General features: G+C 43.1%; 1 protein-coding gene across 1 annotated transcript in view; it reads right to left on the reverse strand.

Moving 5' to 3' along the window:
• Positions 1-1,838: 1,838 nt before the first annotated feature.
• The window catches only part of tox3 (TOX high mobility group box family member 3), a 40,209-nt gene continuing 21,787 nt past the window's right edge, over positions 1,839-20,260 (reverse strand). The window contains exons 2-7 of the mRNA XM_076748939.1: positions 18,275-18,340; positions 11,682-11,933; positions 5,151-5,414; positions 4,806-5,036; positions 4,497-4,577; positions 1,839-4,265 (exon numbers count right to left, since the gene is read on the reverse strand). Of these exons, the coding sequence (XP_076605054.1) occupies positions 3,426-4,265; positions 4,497-4,577; positions 4,806-5,036; positions 5,151-5,414; positions 11,682-11,933; positions 18,275-18,340 (1,734 nt within the window). The 3' untranslated portion in view covers positions 1,839-3,425. The remainder of the gene's footprint in view (positions 4,266-4,496; positions 4,578-4,805; positions 5,037-5,150; positions 5,415-11,681; positions 11,934-18,274; positions 18,341-20,260) is intronic.

Below are 20,260 nucleotides of genomic sequence, written 5' to 3' on the forward strand. Positions count from 1 at the left end.
TGCTCTTCCCTGGACCCGGTCCGATCAGAGGCAAAAACCTGTTTTTTTGTTAAGACATTTTTTTTTCTGATGGAGGCAAAGTTTAGTGCCAGAGCAGAGTGGCAGGTCCTTCATGTGCGACCTGAGTGCAGACTGTGAGATTGGCTGCAGCGTGGGTCTGATGGTCAGATGGTCAGTGTCAGCAGAGCTTTTGTTATGCTCACATTGTATCTGTGCGATGAACGGGAAAACAACAAAAGGGCCAAATAAATAATTAAAATGCAGAATCCCTTAGCTTCCGCATCTGACTCCTTAGTCATCCTCGGCACAGTGCCGAGCAACTGACCTCAGTGGGGAGGAGGGGGACAATTAGGTCACCTCATGATTGCATTACTCGAATGACATATTAATGTCTCAGTGCCCTTCACGCATGTCATCAGCGTTAGCTAATGACGAGGACAGAAAGACAGAAGAGTGGCTGACGTTGATTGCTTCATGCTTTTATGATTGCATCATACCGCTCTCTGAAAACAAATATTTATCTCCAGCATAAAGCAGGTGAATATGATTTATTCACCTATTCAAATTAAACCAATTCCCATTATAGGAGGAGCAGTGTATTATCCTTGTAAATTGCATATGTGTGTGTGTGTGTGTGTGTGTGTGTGTCTAGCAGTGTTTTGAAAATATCTGTAACCTTTTTATTGCACAGTCCCATAACTCCAACCCTGGCTGTGAGATATTTGTACACACAGTGACCGCAGTACTGAGGGGTTATGGAATAACAAGGAGCTCCATGCATTATTAATGGGCTCCGCTGTGAATCTGTTCAGAATAATAACGGCGATTTCCCAGAGCCTCATTACTGTGTGTTTTTAAAGCATGTGTTTGGTATCCATGGACACCCGCTCTCACATTCCCCTCCTCTCCCCCTGCGTTAAGATTCAGGTCATGCACGGCACTTGCTGTTTTTAATTTTCATTTCATCATAAGCACTTTAAGACTGTTGCCAGCGCTTATTTGCAGTTTCGCTGCAGACCTCTTCACTCGGGCTTCTGACAGGACAGATGCTGCAATTAATCACAGCAGAGAAATGGGCATCGTTTCCGTTCCGAGCTGAAGAGCTGATCACCGCAGCAGCAGCGACGGCGGGGCCTCGGCCCAAATTACAAACGCTCTCCTAAAACTAACTAATTGAAAACTAACCAAAATTTGAAAATTCTATCAGGCTGCTATCACGGAAGCACGGGAGCAGCGTCTCGCTCTAATTTGTAACAAACATTAACTCGTGTTTAAAATGTCTCAGCTGCCTTTGAAATAAAAAAGGCCCTTCTCTGGGCCAGTGGATTCACCGGCTATTGTGAAGATATGATAATTATTGTTTGCCTGCCTTCCCTCCCCCGCTCACCATATTATTCAAGGGAGCTCAGCAAACCCCTGGGGATGTCTTGGAAATGAAGCGATTTTGAAGGGAGTAAGAAAGAGGCAGAATCCAGTGCACCGGTGTGTGAGAAGGGGACTGTTATTGAGACAAGTACCAGTTACATGCTGACCTTGTCCAGTATCAACACTGTTTTTACACACAGTTACAACGGACTTCCATTCAAATCACTGAGAAACAGCACACACTATAATAATGCCAACATGGATGCTCATATACCCCTGCAGAGTATTTTTTCCTCTTATAGAATAATTCCATAGAAAACATACAAATTTGTTTTTCTCATAAAGAACCGTGTGCTGTGAACATGTGTCAGTGTGTTCATTTCAATAGCTAACAAGGAGACGTGAAGAAACACCTCAGAGGAATTATGGCTAATGGAGCTTTTGAAATAAACCGATTCCTTCAAATAAATATTTGTGATTGATAGTTTAATTTTGAACAGAGACACAAAGAAATATATTGTACTTCATACAAAATTATGGCTACTATCATATTAGTGATGGAATGTCTCTGGATTCGTCTTCATGGCCGAGCAAAAACGCAAACATTAAATTACTTTTCCTATTGTGAGCTGAAAACAACTTTTCAAGAACTCCATACCGATATGCATTTATTCTATGGACAGTTTTCAAAAGCAGTTGATTTGTAAGCAAAATACAAACAAAATTAATTGCTGCTATTGTAACTCATAAAAAAGTATAAAAGAGCAGAAATGCACTATGTGATATAGCAATCCACAGGTCGTTTAACAATGTTTTAATTAAAGCCTCACATATTAAAACTTTACAACAGGTGATATGAAAAATTTACAACATTTGCTTTTTTTTTTTTTTCCAGGGACTTCTGTACAGCTGGCAAAAATACCTCCGATGCCTTTTCAGTTGGCTTTGGCAGTGCAACAAACTGGCTCTGCTAGTTTTCTTTTTCCTTTTTAAAACAATGACGGTATCAAGGAGCAGAGTAAAAATACATCAATCCCCAAACCATCTGCCTTGATCCGGAAATTTGTATTTACCATAAAATATCCCCTTTGTTACACAAAATAAAAACATAATTTAATTGTTAAACATCTGAAGTAAGAACAAATAGATTAAAGAAGATTTTTTTGGGGGGGGTGCCAGTTACACGCTTTTGGGCAAATCATCTGGGGGGGTCGATTACTGGATAAAGGAGGTCTCCCCACTCTACAAAACATGTACAGCAGATTACAGCTACAGTTTGACGATGTGATGACATAAATGATTTATGGCAGTTTCTCTCTCAGTCTGTTCATTCATCCAGAGATATGTCCAAAGACCTTTTATTTTCTCTTCTCCTTATTCTTCAGGACATTGTCTGCATTTGTGACATGGTTTTCATATGTTCAAATATCACTGGGCATCCACCGTGTGATGATGTGATCAACCATTTCCTGCACGTTGAACAGTTGTTGAACAGTTACATCTGCGAGAATGATGGGTGAAAGAGAAAGGTTGGAGCAAAGAAAGTCTCGCTATATACTGGCCAGTGTGGGAACAAAGACTGATGTGTGGGTTACTGGTTTCCAGCAAGGATCCTGTGAGTCATTCAGTCCAGGCAGGAGCTGATCGAAATCATTTTGCTGAAACGCATTCAAAACGTCCTTGTGCTGCGCTGAACTGACAACTCGGGTCTCATAAATAAAGCTTTATTGTTAAATAAAACAGTGAAAGACACACGTCTTTCAACACATTGTGTGCCCAGTCAGTTTAAATTGACAACTGAAAGAACTCACAAACAAACAAATAAACAATCACTGGGCACTCGCCCTAACAGGCTTCTGTCGTAGCTGAGCCTAAGACAGAAATAACGCAGTTGACATGGATTCCCCCTGTACACGCGTGTGCATATCTGTCTAAAACAATGGACAAGTTCTTTGTATAACATTCTAAATCTTAAACACTTCTTAAGTGCAACTTAGAAAAGCAACGTGGAATGATGCTTTTATTCTATTCCTGTTCTTTGAGATAGGATTCCTTTTGGCTCAGTAAATGCTGACCTGGGACAGGACCTGGGCGTGGGCCTGGATTTGGGAGGGGTGTGGTTGCTGCTGTGGGGCCGGTTGGGGGCTGCCGAGTGATGCAGAGCCTCCCACTGAATGGGGTGTACCAGGAGAGTGCTGGGGTGGGGAACACTGGGACTGGTGCTGCTGCTGCTGTTGCTGTTGCTGCTGCTGGAGATGTTGAATCTGCTGCTGATGCAGCTGATGCTGCAACTGCATGTGCTGCAGCTGCATCTGCTGTTGCTGCTGCTGCTGCTGTTGTTGTTGTTGTTGTTGGTGTTGATGCTGCTGCTGCTGCTGCTGCTGCTGCATGTGGTGCTGCTGCAGCTGCTGCTGAAGGTGGTGTTGGAAATGCTGATGCTGCATCTGCTGCTGGATCTGCTGGTGATGCATCTGCTGCTGCTGCATCTGATGGTTCTGGAGGTGCTGCTGCATCTGCTGCTGCTGCTGGAGCTGCTGCATCGCATGCTGCTGCACCGGTTGCATGGGTGGGCTCATCTGAGACACCGCCGTGGACTGGGCACCCGCCACCATGGACCCTCCGGCACCCATCTGGCCGAGCATCTGCGGTGGCATCCCGGAGGACATGTTTTGGTGGGAGACTGTAACTGAGGTCACAATCTGACTGCCCCCTAGTCTCATCTGCAGCGGTTTTGGGGCAATGGCCCGTGGTAGGACTTGTTGGAGGGCCTGGGAAGCTGATGACATTGAGGGGTGCTGGTTGAGGGGTGAAGGAAGCACCAGGCCTGGGGACAGGCTGGTGGAGGCCAGAGTCTGCTGTACTGAGCGGATAGTCTGAGCCTCAGCTGATTCTGCCGCAGCCTGGATGAGGAAAATAAATCAAGAGTCATCGACAAAGCCAGTTTTTTTCTGCCTATACATACACTGTATAGTCTCTAGTCTTCAAATTGCTTCAGTTGTTTCTGTCATTACAAAAGAGTCTTCTACAACTTCACAGTGCACGATGCAATAAAAGGAAATCTGAAAAAACTGAATTCACTTTTCAGTCAAATTCACACATTTGTCGGGCGGAAAGAAGAAACCGTTTCTCACCTTGGAAACCAGGCTAGCACGGTATGCAGCGAGGGCTTTTAAATATTCTTTCTTGGCAGCTTCTGTTTTGCTTTTGTAAACCTGTGATGACACAAAGGTACGTGTGAATGGACAAATAAAGCTTCTATTTTAATTTGAGATAATTCTCATTACCTAAGACAATCCAGAGTGCATTACACAGATCACACACTGTATACACATTTCTTTCTCGCCTAAGTCTGGATATCTGATGATTTAACTTCCTGTGACTCATTTAAATACTCCAGATGACATTTTTTGACTGGCCTGAACAATCAAACTTTGCAGTACCTGCTTTTGCTCCTCTCCCAGGCCGTCCCACATGGAGGCCACAATCTTGGACACCTCTCCAAAGGTGGCGTTGGGATTCTGACCCTTAATAGCAGCCTGTGTGTCTCTGAAGAACAGGGCATAGGCAGAGACCGGCTTCTGTGGCTCATTGGGATCCTTCTTCTTCTTCTTCTTTGGAGTCTTGGGCTTCTTTGTGGGATCTATGGGGGCTGGTCGCTTCTCCCCAATGACCTGCAACGATCGCAATTATTAAGAAATGCACAAAAATATCTTTAACATCAGCCTCTTAATTCCCTGCAGCTACCACTTAATACAGTCATGCGACTGATTTCTAACTTTGCTCACCCTGTTGCCTTCGTCCTGGTCATCTTCGTTGATGGAGCTGGAGGGAGACGGCGTGGCAGACTTGCTGGCAGGCGGCGATGGGGAGGTATGGGTGATGTTGGGTCCTGCCATGTTTAGGCTCAGCTGTGCGTTGAGTTGGGATTGATTGATGGTGGTCAGCTGATTCCGTGATAGCATCCCATTGGGACTGTTCATGTTGATGATGGACTTCATCACCATGGCTGGGTTGGGTGGGTACTGGCGAAGATGGCCTGGTCCAACACTCTGTAAAGGAATAAGCAAGGGGGGCTTGTCACAAAATAATACTCAAATGTAATATTTCATTGATCCCTTGCCCTCATCTTTCACACTTCCCTTGAGGTTCCGTCTGCATGGACTTGCACCTCATTTGTCTAGCTCAAAGATATCTCCGCACTCACTAAGACGTCCTACTGCCCAGTGTACAAAGCTCAAGAAGCTGTGTCTCTTCACCAGAGAAGGAATCGGGTCATTGGATTCTGCGGATTGTTATGTGGCAGATCGCGTGTCACAATGCCCTGCGTCTTAAATGTCTCTCTGGCCATGATGAATTATCTTGACACCAAAGGAGCCAACTTTATAAGCCAGTAATAGATGGCTACACAGCTCAGTTGATTCATTTCAAAACTCTATTGTATGGAAATCTGGGAGACAGCTTTTGACTGGCCGGTCCCTGGAGGGGAACAGTGGACTCTTACTTCAAATGCCACAATAAAAAGACTGTTTGAATCACGTGCATGCAGCAACATGTCAGTTTAGCTTGAGGTGGCTACAAGCATATATGCTTTGGTGTAACGTTACTTTAAGGTTATAGCTCTGTGAAAGAGGCACCTTTCATAGATCATGTTTGACTGCCAAATAGTGGGAAAAAACTTCTATATAACCAGCTCTATAAATCAACTGACTGAAGGTATGAAGCTTAAGAGCTTTGGACAAGTCCCCTCCCTTCTACCATCCAGGGTATAATGTAATAACATTTTCATCTCTTCCACTTTTTTTCCTAGTAAAACATTTGGTTTGTGAAAGAGTCTCAGAGAAGGTGCAGGCAACATGTTTGCATTGATTGTGGTGAGGATGAAATTACAAGGACTGCCAGCTCCCCAGAGGGAAGACTGATCAGACAGCCAGCAGAGCTGACATGGAACAGAGGAAGGGACGTGAACACAACAGAAAAGGTGATTTGTTCTCCCTGGGTACATACATCTGGTATTCAGCAGCACAAACCCAATCTCTCCCAACATCAACACATCATAAACCCACACACCTGGCTTTATTGAAAGAACCTTATGAATGTGCGCCTTCAAAAACAATATTGTAACACCATTTCAGACAGGCACATATTGGTTCTACAATCCATTTCTTTCTCATATGCCATGTCTACTGCTAATCATAAATACAATCTATGAAGTGCAAGCAGATTTATATTTACAAGTGCGAGGAAGATTCTGCAAAGGTGAGAGAGAAATTGAAGACATATTGTTGTGATTCTTCAAATATGGGAGCTTTCAGTTTGTTCACAAATACAAGCTGCAATAAACAAGCCAGTGACCAAATGACTGTGATTTACATATCTGTAACCCGCCATGTTCCAAGTACTATTGTCATCTTCATCACTGAGAACACGATGGCTCGCAGTTTGCTCTCTGCTCGCTGCGAACATCAAAGACACACACACTGAGCTCATTAGTCGTGGCCATCTGTATAATAACACTTTCGCCCAATCCCAATGATGCAGTCTTGACTTAGAGCAATGGCCCATTCTGCCATTTGTTTGGAATATGGTGGTTTCTTCTAAATGGCCTTTGGATGTTGTGCATTTAAAAAAAATATGCACTGATGACCGCAGTTAAACACTTGATTATATTGCATTCAACAGCCTGCTAAATGTCGTATTTTATCACATATTATAGCAATAACTGGAGCTGCAGCCGTTCCCCCAAAAGAGCACTGATAGATACACCGGTGAAACACCACCACTAGCACATGTTTGATTTGAATGAAAAGATAACAGCTAATGAAAGAAATCATCTTAAGTAACAGTTGCCTTGATTGTGAATATGAATCTGGTGCTAGGGTGTTTATTTATGTCCCCCTGCCTTCGCATTTGCATTTTGATTGCAGTATTGTCAGCAGTCACAGCAGACATCTAACCGGATATTTTGATAGTCATCGTAAATCTGCAAATAAGTCCTTATCTTGAGAACACGGTGGCCAGATGTGCCCTTCTTGGTCAGGTCTGTGTGTCTAGGTGTGCGGTCTCTCTCTGTGTTTATATGTCAAACACTACCGAGCTGATATCTACTCCCAAATCAATAAAGTTTTTTTTTTTTTTTAATGTAAATTCATGCTGTAATATTCCCCATTGCGCTGCTTTTAATGTGAAAGCTGAAAAAGTGGCAACAACATGATGCTGTCAACAATATGCTGCAAAAAGAAGGAAAAATAGCTTGTTTTGTACTTTATTGCTGGCCTCATCCACACTTAACACAGTAAACACTCCACACAGAACATGCTGAAAACTAGGAGAGAAAAAAAAAAAAAAACACTATTGACACTGTTGTGAAACCCTTTCCACAATAAACGCAGGCCAATAAACACAGCAGCTGGACTCAAAATGCAACATAACGCATTCACCGAGTGATAAAAATCTCAGCACTGATGTTAATGAAAGCAGGCTCCAGTCTGTTCTTAAAGATATTGGAAATCAGAATTTGGAGAGAATGTATGAACAGTGGCACCATGTACTGAGCTGTAACAGGCTGAAAAGAATGTTAACAAGTTCAATTTCCATTCAATCAATGCCAGAGCTCTTGGAAATGTTCCATGGAAGGAGAGGGGTAAAATCATCTATATGGTAATTATAAGGATGAATCCCCCAGTAACTTTCGCCAGCATGAAAGGTCAGTCCTATTAAAGATAGTTTATCAGTGCTCTGCACATATTCCTTTACTCGGCTTCTAAACGGCTACATCATTTTATTTTTTTCCTCCATTTTCAGCAACCTGCTGAAGTCTGTGCTTAAGCCAAATGAGAAAAATGGAATTTTGAATGCCAGTAAAAGCTATAATAGCATGAAGATAAATTGTTTTTCTTTCCCCTGCCCTGTCTCAGTCAAACACACTTCTCTGTCATTCTCTCTCTCTGTGGTGTGCAAACTCAGTCTATCTATCTTCCCAACCTCTAACCCCTACTTAAAAACAAATCTCTCTCCGTCTCCCGCGTTCTCCCCCATTCTCCCCCAGCCCCCTCAGACTGTGAGGCCAGCAGATTCCCTCCCCTTGGTCCGGTGCAGCCACTGACCCATACCCCTTTCCAGCATTTCTCCTGGTGCATTGTGGGTATTTAAAACTTGGCCAACATGACATCATTTCATTTTGAGAGCTGCCTGAGAAAAGTAAATTACAGAATCAATCATGCAGAAGGTCAAGCTGAGACTTCATTACAAGTATTGCATGCCTGCATGAATATCTTTCATTTCTGACTGACCCAATATGTCACAATAGCTGTCTGTCGAGGGAGAAAAGAAAAAAGAAACGGAGCGGAAAAAAATCCACTCTCTTAAATTGATGTACAACTCATGTCAGTGTTTCTTGGCTTGGAAGGGAGATAAGAGGGAAGTGTAGAAAAACATGCTTTCTGCAACAGTGCTCACATTTTCCATTTAATTCTGGATATTGTGGTTTTTGACCAGTCAAAACTGAGGGTATTATACTCAGTGGCAATCTACACAACATCAAGGCACATCAAATCATGTGAACAACAAACTACAAATGGGTTTTTCAGCCTCACTTTCATCTTGCATGATGCATGTGGTCCAAATGCACTATTCTGTATTTGATATTAGCATGCCTTTGCTGCTGTAAAGCTAATGGCATATGAAACAGGTAGCTGGTAATGAAAAATATATAATGCATTGCCATGTAGGGGTAAATGCAATAGGACAGCAAGGCTCATATCTCCCACATATTGATTTTAACATCCAATACAAGTAGTTGACTCGTGCAGGTTTCGAATCCAATCGTGGAGGACATTTCAGTACATGCTTACATGTGTCAAAAAAGAAAAAGAAGAAGAAGAAGAAAAAAAAAAAAAAACGTAAAATGTGGTGAAGGCACCAGGTGTTTTTTGAAATAGAACCCAGAGACCCTCGCTGTGCGGCAGGGAGAAAATCGAGAAGAAATTGTGAATAAAGCAATACTGGCAGCTCTAACTCCAGTACTATTTGGCACTATTGAGATTCAATCACAAATCAGGAGGACACATGCTGGGAGACAAAAATGAGAGTCAGAAGCTTGTTAGGAGAGCAGATTAAATAAATAATGACTTCAGATTCAGGGCTTGCCAGGCACATTGCAGCTGAGAAAATGTATTTCTCTTTGTAGAAGCCTGGCATCTGTGGCCAATTTGCAAGACATACGCTGAACATTATGGGGAGAGGAATTAGCAGAACACTTGGCAATGCAATGACATGGAAGAAGCTTTTGAAAATAGCCCAGGTATATTCACTGGTTTGGTTTCTCATTAAGTTCTGATAAGAGACAGGCTTTCACACGCACTAAATATTCTCCACCAGTAAGCTCGTACACAGAAAAGAAAACCAAGACGAGTGTTTGGGAAATATGAGCATGGTGGCTTGATGAAAAATGTAATTGCAATAGTGCACGGTTTATTTGTTTGCCCCTGCAGCCATAACAAATAACACAGAATGTAATCATGTATATAAGGTTGTCATTCCTTTATCAGTGCACTGACAAAATGACAAAACACCTCTCTTAGGGCCTTCGTAAATCATTGTCTCTGTACGGAGAAAGCGCTGTGAACAACACTGTTACTTATCTCATTTAAAAGTTGCGTTCATCTAAAGCCGCAGATGAATAGAATGTCTATAGGCGCAAGACTTTTGGAGATCAATCCCATTTACAGAAAAAAAATGAAGGGCCACCACGAGCTTTCCCGCGGTACAATGTGTGATGACTGATAACGAGTGAGTAGTGTGCCGACGACAATGCCACGAGGCAAGGAGCAGAAACCCACATTCTCCCCTCAGTTTTTAATAGAGTCTCTGCACAATCAGAGACATGAGCCATGCAAATGGTGTTAAAGAGGAATAATGTTTGAGAATCAAATCTAATCCTCCAGCAAGTCGTGAGAACAGTCAGGAATGTAATTGTGTCAAGGTTCCGTTTCTTCCAGATGTAGAAAGCTTAACTGACCATGAAATGAAAATTCTTTAGGCAAAAGCCTTCTGGGGCTCACTTACTATATGCGGCAGAGATATTTTAAAAGCCGCAATTATTTTACATGCCAGAAGCGTGGAAGCAGGAAAAAGAGCTGTAAAATTTTATAGCCCCCTTCTCATATGGAATGTAAATAAATATCTGTAATATCAGTGTGATTCAACAAATGTGTTGGAGAGAAGGGGGTGGTGGGGTGCGGGGGGTCTGAAACACATTTCATTTATTCCCACAGTTATAATGATCATAGCACCTCTTTTCAGTGCGTTTTGTGGTTCACAAAGCAGAATTCAGCATCAACATCATCATCTCTCTGCTCATGCCTTTGTCCTTTCATGTCTTTTCTCCTAAATGAATCTTCCATTTTTGTAATAGGTCTGTAAGACAACTCAGTGACATTTCCATTTTTCCTCCTCAATGCTTCTATGATTGTGGCATTTGAAAATGCCTTTCCACCCCAAGACAACAATCTTACAATCTACAGCACATAACAGTATCAACATAAAGAGAGTGATTACTTTGTCTGCCGTTGCGTGTTTGACCATTCGCATCGGAGAGAAAAGGAGGACTAAGCTAAATATGCATTCACCCAGTCCTTTCTTTGGGGGTAATTCTCTACAACACAAAGACAAAGCTGATCCGAAACTCCAAACAAAGCGTGCGTCTTTTCTGCAGACCTCGTTTGACATTGGCCAGAAGCATGCCTCAGCATTTAGAGCACAAAAAAAGGCTTCTGGAGGCAACATGAATTAAATATGAGCATGTGAAACTGTGGCACTTTTGGGTCCCATTTTCACTGTCCTTCTGGGCCTGAATATGCTTTGTACTCTAACACCTGTGATCTATTCACATCTGCTCACCTTACAGAGGGGGACCGTCCACACTTTCTCTGTGCTTTAAAAAACACCCTCACAGTACGGAACAGAATATCATGACATTTACTCAATGTGATCATATACCTCCTGTGTTGTAAACAAGGCCAGATGCTGTGCCAGATGCACTGACAACAGGAGGCGCACAAAAACTGTGAAGGTGACATTACGGTTCAGTAAAAGGGCTCATTTAAGGACTGTATTCTTCTGATATCAGGGGTCTCCAGTTGTATATATATTCAGAAATGGTGACTTTTGGTTTGGATACACTGTCAAAACCCCCATCTGGAGAAGCAGCTAAAAGTAAGACACCTTCTGGAGCAGCGCTCGTGCAAGATTTGGGTGTGTTGACAGAAAATAAATAGACGTCTTGATTTACTCGAGTGTATATGCATAGCAGTGCTCACCACAGGTTGGCCGTTGTTGACTGACATCCCTTCCTGGTCCATCATGTTGCGTGAGATGGTAATAGAGGGCAGGTCCAGGCTCTGAGGGGGGAACTGAGGGATTAAGGGACCCCTGTGTGGAACTGGGGGCTCTGGCATCGCTGGGAAAGGTGAGTCCACTTCTGACAGACCCAGACCAGACTCTGTCTCAGGTGGAGGTGTGATGGGAGGAATCTCGAACTCCTCATCTCCCAAGCTGGGTGTATGGAAAGTCTGCAAAGAAGGCAGAAGGAAGAGGAAAATCATGAAATCCAGCAACACAAAACAGCCAACTAGCATTCGCTGAGGTGGGCCTTATCTAACATGCCGGAAGGAAATCTTCAGGGATTAAATCAGACAACTTTGTTGAAGAGAGGGAGTGTTTTAGTAGAGTGGTAATACACTTGTCTGTAAGTGCACTAAGATGTAACATTTCCTAAACCTATTAAAGTCCACTTTGAGGAAAAAGAAGGAAGAAGGCAAGTGTGGAAGAAGACGTCAAAAGCAAAAATATCAAGCAGCAATCATGGGAGAGAGAGGATACATGATAAAAGCCCTTAATCTTGAGGATGGAAGATGTTGGGTTGAAGTGCAGTGAAAATACACGTCACAGGGAGATGGGTTTAAAGAACATTTTCAAAGATTATTACGCTTGGCCAGAAGTGTTTCTTTTTGTTCCCCTTGCCTGCACCCTTAAATCTGCTCATCAAACAGCCTAATCCTTCTGCCTTTCGAATTAAAGCTTTTGGTCACACTTAATTTGCTTATGCGCCTTCTTGGAGATGGGACTGTTCACCTACTTGGGTCTTGTTTTCATCTGCACATTGCATTAAGCTTCTCTCTGCAAAGTCAATACATTCATATCCTCACAATGACCACACTGCAGGTCCACATACATGCAGCTGAACACAGGGCCAAACAGTGCGCTATCTGAGGTGCTGGGCTTGACTGCTGCTGCTGCAAAGTTACTGAAAACCTCTTCAAAGCATAGGTCTCCTACTAAAAGTGACACAATTTTAACTGCTAGCACTTGGCATACCGCTTGAAAGCATAGTGGCATGGCGCTACAATCAGGTTAAACTCAGCATTATTGGGTGTGCTGAGCAGCATGTGAAATGAAACTCAGCTCTGCATCAAGAAGATACCAGGAAACACAAAAATTAAGTGCTTCAGGTTGATCTCAAACACTTCTGTCTCAGCCTTGGGCCACTTTTAAACCTCATGAACTGTTTGAAATTTTAGACAATCCTGGCAAAATGAAAATAATTGGCTTGGATGCCAAAACAGGAGTAAACAGGCATTTATACCAACTCTGACAGGCACCTATGAGTCTCCTGCAGTCGATTTCCCGTCTTCACACACCTGCATTTCATTTTGAACAGGATTGTGAGTCCTGGACATGATCATGCCTCACTTTCTGAGATAAACCAGTATCCTTTGAAAGGGCTGCTGGTTTTTCTCACCGTCTTCGTTGGATAACTCTAAACAAAATGTGACAACATTACAGCATTTAGCCTCGTGTAAAAATCATTCCTGGCTTGTCCTACTCTAACAGAGGTGAAATCCTGCAAACCTCAGGCCTATAAACCTGAGCTGCACGACCTGCCAGCACCGCTAACCATGGTCAACAACAAAGCTAACCAGGCATGTCTTCCTTGGCTCTGTCTTTCTGTCTCCGGTAGGGTATAGAATGACAGAAGGAAGACAACGGAGGGAATATGCCATCACAGCCCTTGATTAGGGAGTATTAATGTTCCCCTTGCCTGCTTTAGCACACAGACACTTGAAACTAATTCATTGCCTACTCAGGGCAGCTGTCTTGACAAGCACTGATGAATTCCAGTGGCGGAGGCAGCTAATAGAGTTTTCATTCCCCCGTTTTCTTTCTCTCTTCCTTCTCCCTACCACTGTTTCACTTTTCAGTGCTTGTTTCACAGCTAGCGAATCAGTTCTCCTTTCAGACGGCGCTAAGGTCATATTCATCACAGCCCTGGCCTCTGGCTCGCAGAGTGCAGAATAAATCACAAGCACCTTCAGGAGGAACCATTTACTCTGAGTCCTCTGCTGTCATATTATGCTTCAGTCCACTCAAAAACCTCTGGAACTTAGTTCACAATAACGCCTGTTCAGCAGCATGGGACTAGAGTGTTTCTAAAAAAAAACAGAAAGCAAAACTGTCATGAGCCATGGACAAAGAGTTCCAGCAGTACATTGAAAGGATTGGAGACTGTTTGTCATCATGGTCTTCATCTTTTTCAGCGTCTCCAGTGGAGCAGGGTCAAGCTCCACACCAGCCTTGAGAACTGTGGCCCCAGTCTCATCTGTATCATATCATGTAGCAGTCTGAAAACACTGGCACACTATTATAATCTCTCTGACAGAGCAGTATCAGCCCTGTCATGGTCTTTCCTTGTCCAGTACAGTCAGATACACTGAACAGGCTGTGATACTCTGGCCACATTTATCCACATAAGCCCTTGCAGGAATGCATTCGAGGAAGGAAACATATCACTCATATTTTTTTTTGCTCTGGCTCTACTGTGGGTGCTGTTTGCTGATGTAAGTAGGTTTCCTGTGGTGTTACACTGTGTAAGGTAAATCAGGGCAGCACTATATAGGCCACTGGATCCTATAGGCTGGTGCACTGTGGCCTGAATTACAGAGCCAACTTAGAGATTTGGGATGTCAAAGAAGAAGGTTGGCAGAGTTGAGCTCCACTTTTGTAAGAGAGCAGCGCAAGCATGACTGTGACCTTTGAACAAAACAGAGACATGTACTTTGAGGACAGGAATGCTAGTGTTTAGTGTCTGCTAAACAGAGTGGAAGTAGAGGATAGCAGAAGAAAAATTACTGTGGGCGAGAGAAGACAAGGCAAGATCAGTATCAAAGACTGTGCTTGTGTGCATCGCCCCTCTTTGTTAATGATGATACAAATTAACATCTGCACCAGGGGCAGTGATAATGGAGACATGGCGTTTGTGTCTCATTTGGGGGGGTATGGAAGATGTCAGCTGTCTGCAAAGAAAAGGCCCTCTCCCCAGGGAAGACTCGCCAGATTTTACTGGAACGCACAGCCTCTTATAATGTTGCACACTGTCTAGTGTCATTTCTCATAAAGCCAGTCTAATTCTGCACCAGGAGCAGCTTAGGGGGCTCTGATCGGAGATTAAGAGATGCACAATCCACTTTCTTTGCATCACCAGCTTGATTATCCGTTTAAATTGTTCTGAAAGGCTCAGCAGAGCCAAGTGCCAAGCCAGATGCTGGCCTGGGATGTGCAGGCATGTACATGTTAAAGGGTGGGCAAGAGAGAGCATAACAGTGAGAAAGAGAGAGAGTATGTGTGTGTGTGTGTGTGTGTGTGTGTCTCTCCATTGGCACTTGCAGGGTCCAGTGGTATGAGGGCAGAGCAGGGCTTGTAACAGAGAGGCTTGATGTACCCAGCATGAGCATCCTGAGCAGGTGTGTTGGAAATCTCCAGTCCTCAGTGTCCACTGGAGGTCCTAAACCTGGACCAATGTATACTGTACTGCAACGTGTTCTCACCAGTTATTATATATTATATTATTGTCATATATTTGACTAATGAAATGACTACTTATCCTCTGGAGAACATGAATGTCTACACAAAATTTCCATCCAATAGTTGAGATATTTCAGTCTGGACCAATTGGCCGACCAAAATTGTCATCCCTAGAGCCACGCTGTCAGCATGGCTGGAAGTGAATTGGGCACAAAGGGTCTACAAAATAGTGCGTTAAACGGTGCATGTTTCTTTATATAATTAAAATAGAAAAACAGAGACATACAAAGAGGGATGTGTATCACTAAACTTCCCCCTCCAATGTTTCATCCCTGTGCTGCCATGGTGCTCTTTCAATATGAGGACAAAGAGCAAGAAAAAGCTTTTCAGGCAATATTCCCAGTCCTTCAATAAACGTAGTAATGCAATTCACAGATGCAATAACCAAGACCTGTTAAAGGCAGCAGCATGCAATTACTGCATATAATAGGACTCAGAATCAATAGAGGCAGGATTGAGGATCCGGTTTCAAATATCTAGACAGACAGAGTGCAGCTACTCAAATGACAACATCAACCATGGCACCCCTAATCAACATTACTTCAAATTTGGATCATTTGTAGTCCATTTCTACATATTTATAGTTCATTACACGTCTCTAATTTAATTGGGAAAGTAAAGCGATACATCTGAGTGGAACACAATCTCTGTGTACAGTATCCTTTTCCCTGAGGGAAGCAGACAAGCTTTCCCTGCAAGGATGCATGCTTTACCAGGCACACCAAGGTCATCTTATCTCATCCTCTAAGTGCATAAGGTAAATGATACAGTGGCCATCTAAACAGCAAACACAGCTCTGCTGTTCTAATGTAGAAGCAATCTGTATACTACCACATGTATACTGTGTGCAATTTTAAAAATACAGTATGTGTTTTGCAGACAAATAGTAGCTGAATGTAAACAGCTTTATATTTAGCTTTAAGGCATCTGCAGCAATGCTTGTAGCTCAAAAAGCCACAGTGGCAGCTGTCTGCAAAAGCTACACAGTCTCACTTAAAATCAGCTGGTTGGAAAAAAACTGCCCGAAACTTGTCAGTCAAATTTCAGCAGGCTGAAGCTATGCTAACGTATGTGCATGCTGTCTTTCGAGCAAAATGTAAGTCATGTTACAGCTGCAAGAAACAAGAGATGTGTTACAATAAGTGACACGTTTCTCAGAGTTTACAATTCATGTGGAGTATTCAGTACTCAGCCTTCCTACACAGGCCTTTTTTTGCATGAGTCCAATTAATAACTCAACGCTAATTATAATCCTTCCAGACCTAATTTGAGAGGGAGGCACTGCCATACAGAAGGCAGGAGTGAATCTTCATAAAATACATAAAGGGTGCATATTTTCATACAGTAACCCTCTGGTTTGATTTGAAAACAATAACTAACCAGAAGTGGTGGCATAAATGTAGCCTTGCTGTCAAGATTAGCTGTTCATCACAGAGCCCTCATAATGTAGACTTCCTTTCCCACTGTACCCTCAGCCCAAGCCAGACACATTAAGTAGATTAATATAGCATTACAGTGGAGATAGTGTGAAACCTCACAACTCAAAGTGGAAGTCACATTAATCTTCCTTTAGCTCAGGTTGCAACAAATAATACTCTGGACACTCCATCGCTTGAAAATAACAATCTATGCTGAAGACTTCTCTCTCTGTCTCTCTCTCTCTCCTAAGCACAATACCATCTGTGCCCTAACACTGGAAACAGTTGTTCCTTTTGATAAAATGCAAATGAGTAGCCCTGTTTTTTTTTTTTTTCAGAGGAGCCCCCCACCCCCAGCCCAACCCTCCTCCCTCTGACTGCCACAGTGGGCCCTCACAGCTGGGGGCTGAACGCTCTCCAAGCAGCTTGTGTCGGCGTGGTCCCCGCTGCAGTGGGCCTCAGCAGCCAGTGGATACAGAGGATGTGCCCACTCAGCGTAAATGTAGGGGAAAATTAAACTTCTTCCCTAACACTCTGTGAAGCTGCCACTTTATGAACACGAGGTCATATACTCAAAGACTTCTGTGTAGCTGCTGGAGCTTGAATGTCACAGTTGCATCCCAACTACCCAAGTGACGTGAATGAAAACAATGAGGTTAACAATGACATCTATCTCAGTGTTTTGGAGCTGTGTAATGTTGCTTTGCTGTGGGTTTTGAAGCCAGATCAATCTCCCCTGCAAATTGGATGAGATTGGCCCGTTTGAACCACAGAGGATGATGGGTATTTTTGGTGCACTTGTCTCTAATGACAGGGCAGCGGAGTGGGTGGAGGGGGAATAGAACGGGTAAATTTAGCACACTGTTAGGACAACTGTGGCTCAGAGTGGTGGTTATATACCTCCAGAGAAACAACTACAGTATTCCCTTCTTTCTTTTAATGCAACAGTACAGTACACAGTTATTCCAGCAGCTCCACAGACTGTTGGTGACATTTCACTTTTAGTAAGAGGCAGAAGATAGAGTGGCTCTGAGGCTGACAGAACTACACAATCTCTTTGGGCTCCTTCATTATATCTTTGAAAAGAGGAAGAAAACAGGTTCATCCTGAGCTTTCTGGGATATCACTTTAATTTACAGAGTGCAGTCAAGACAGTCACATCACATCAGCGTCTACTGTAAGGCAATATAGGCTGAGCCTCGCTCATCTTTCTGTAAGCTCATGGTCTTGTGTGGATCTCAAGAAAGGCAGCATTTCAGGCAATAATGAAGTTGCCAATGACAAAGATGGTGAAATTTAAACAGGAATGAGCCATTATGGATGCTTTGCTTTACTGTGTGAAATACAGGCCTTTATGATTTTGGATTTTACTGCTGCCAACTTCGCCCATCTATATTTCCTTAACTAGAGAATGAGATGACACAGAAATTACTAGTTACCAAGTAAGAAAATAAGAAAGACACATTTTCTCCACTGTGCTTGGCTGATTTGTATTGCAGAGTATGTTTGCATTAGCTGAATTTTCCATATTCAAAAGGTCATTTCAATATGGAAAAAAAGTGAAGTATACTCACATCACCAGCAGCGAGCAGGGCACCGTTCGCCTCGGCCATGTTCATGTAGTTGTTGTTGTTCTGGAACTGCAAATGAAGAGAAAACAAAACCAACAATGAGCCTACTAGTGTCCTGATAATATCCGGTGCAACTTGAGCTCCCTCCCCTTTCATAATGTACACCTGTCACTCAAACAGATTGTCGCACTTGGCTCTGAATGTTTACACACTGAGTTAACCCCTTTCTTTACATGCACAAGTGCATTCTGCCACTCTGCCATTATTGTGACATGACGAGAGGCATGTGAGAGGCCCAGGCCAATTCAAACCAGGGTAATGAGAATCTGGCCTGGCTATTCAGCTCTTATGGGATGGCAATTAAGGATAGGTTTGCATCACAAAGCCAAGTATCAAGATGCAGTGGCAGGTTATTATCTTCAAATAATCTAAGGGAGAGGAGCGATACTGAGGGGAAATAAGGAGGTGGAGAGTGTTTTTAATATGGGTGGAGTACACTTTGGGTTGATGGGAGCTGGGTTTTACAGTGTGTTTCACCGAGAGGATTTTCACATTTATCCATTCTCATGAAGAATCTGATTTTTACATTCAACACTGTATTCTCCTCACGCGTTCACCTGTTCATTCCAGAGTTGATATTACTTGCTTATTAATAATAATGAGTAGCAACAATGTAAGTGTCACACTGAACAGACGGGTTAGTGTTTAAGACAGGTGATAAGCTATTAAAACCCTTTACTTTGGTAAGCAATAACATGTTTTCACAACATACCCCGCCCCCCAGCCACCTCAACCCACACATAGCCCCCTGGCAAAATGGCAGCCACTTCCTTTCTTTGGAGACACAACCATGCTGACAGGTAGGAACAATGGGACATAGAATGAAGAATTATGGGCTAGCAGCTGGGCCCAGGAGCACAATGCACCTCTCTGTGAGTGAGGAGAGCAAAACCCAGCCTACACGGCGAAGAGGAGAAAGAGTCACAATGCGTCTGCGTCTTCATGAGGTTCCACTGAGAACACGGCTTCAACAAAGCTCTGCAGTAATCTCTTTTGTGTGTTTATTACAAAGTCACTCTCTTAAAACATTATGAGACGAAGAACTCCAATAGACGGAGAGAAAGAGAAAAAAATGACTTCTTATCTAAGCAGAAGCCAAACAATTGTAGAAACAAATTAAGATCAGAGCGAACTGAGAAGTGCATTAATATATTTTCCAGCCCTTTGTGTTTTTTTCCCTTCTCCTTTTCTTCTGAGTGGTTAGTATGCGAATGTAATTACCGAAAGAACTGCTGCTAATCAACTGCGAATGGTATCCATTAATTAGTCTATGCCCTGGAGAGAGAGTAGGGAATCAGCAGCAATGTTAACAGTGTTACGCACCAATGAGAAGGGGAGCCACAAGCTCTGCTAGCAGTTGCTGAAGCAGGTGGTTTGTTCTGTCTGGGCCTCCGGTGCCGTCTTACCTGGAGCTGCCCCACTAAACTATATCTGACTCAAGCACAGGGGGTTTATATGACTGCACAAATGCGCGCACACACACATATATATATACACAACACACACACACACACCTCAAGTGAGGAACATCTGTCAATAGCTAGCACTCCTTCATTTCCCAGCTGTGTGTAACTTTGAGACATGACATGGCTGGGTTACGTCAGCCACTCGGCTGGTAATTAACCTTATGCTGAGCTTATCTTGGAAGTGTTACTCTGTCCCCCTTCTTCTTTTAGATAACAAATTGAAGTCTCAGAGATATCCCTCTCTTTTCAAGCACTAGGAACATTGTTCTGATTGTGGGGGGAGATAGGGCTTCGTGCACTGCTGTCTCTGTTTTTTCTATCCATGTGTCTTCTCTGGATGTGAATAAGGTTTTTAAGAGTGAGCAGACAATTGCTCTTCGTTGTAAATAGTTGCCGGAGAATCCCAGAGGAATATACACAGATCAGAAATCTTTACTACTGTTATAGATGCTTGTATACTTCC

Source organism: Chaetodon auriga, chromosome 1 (assembly GCF_051107435.1).
Source record: "Chaetodon auriga isolate fChaAug3 chromosome 1, fChaAug3.hap1, whole genome shotgun sequence".
Taxonomy (NCBI): domain Eukaryota; kingdom Metazoa; phylum Chordata; class Actinopteri; order Chaetodontiformes; family Chaetodontidae; genus Chaetodon; species Chaetodon auriga.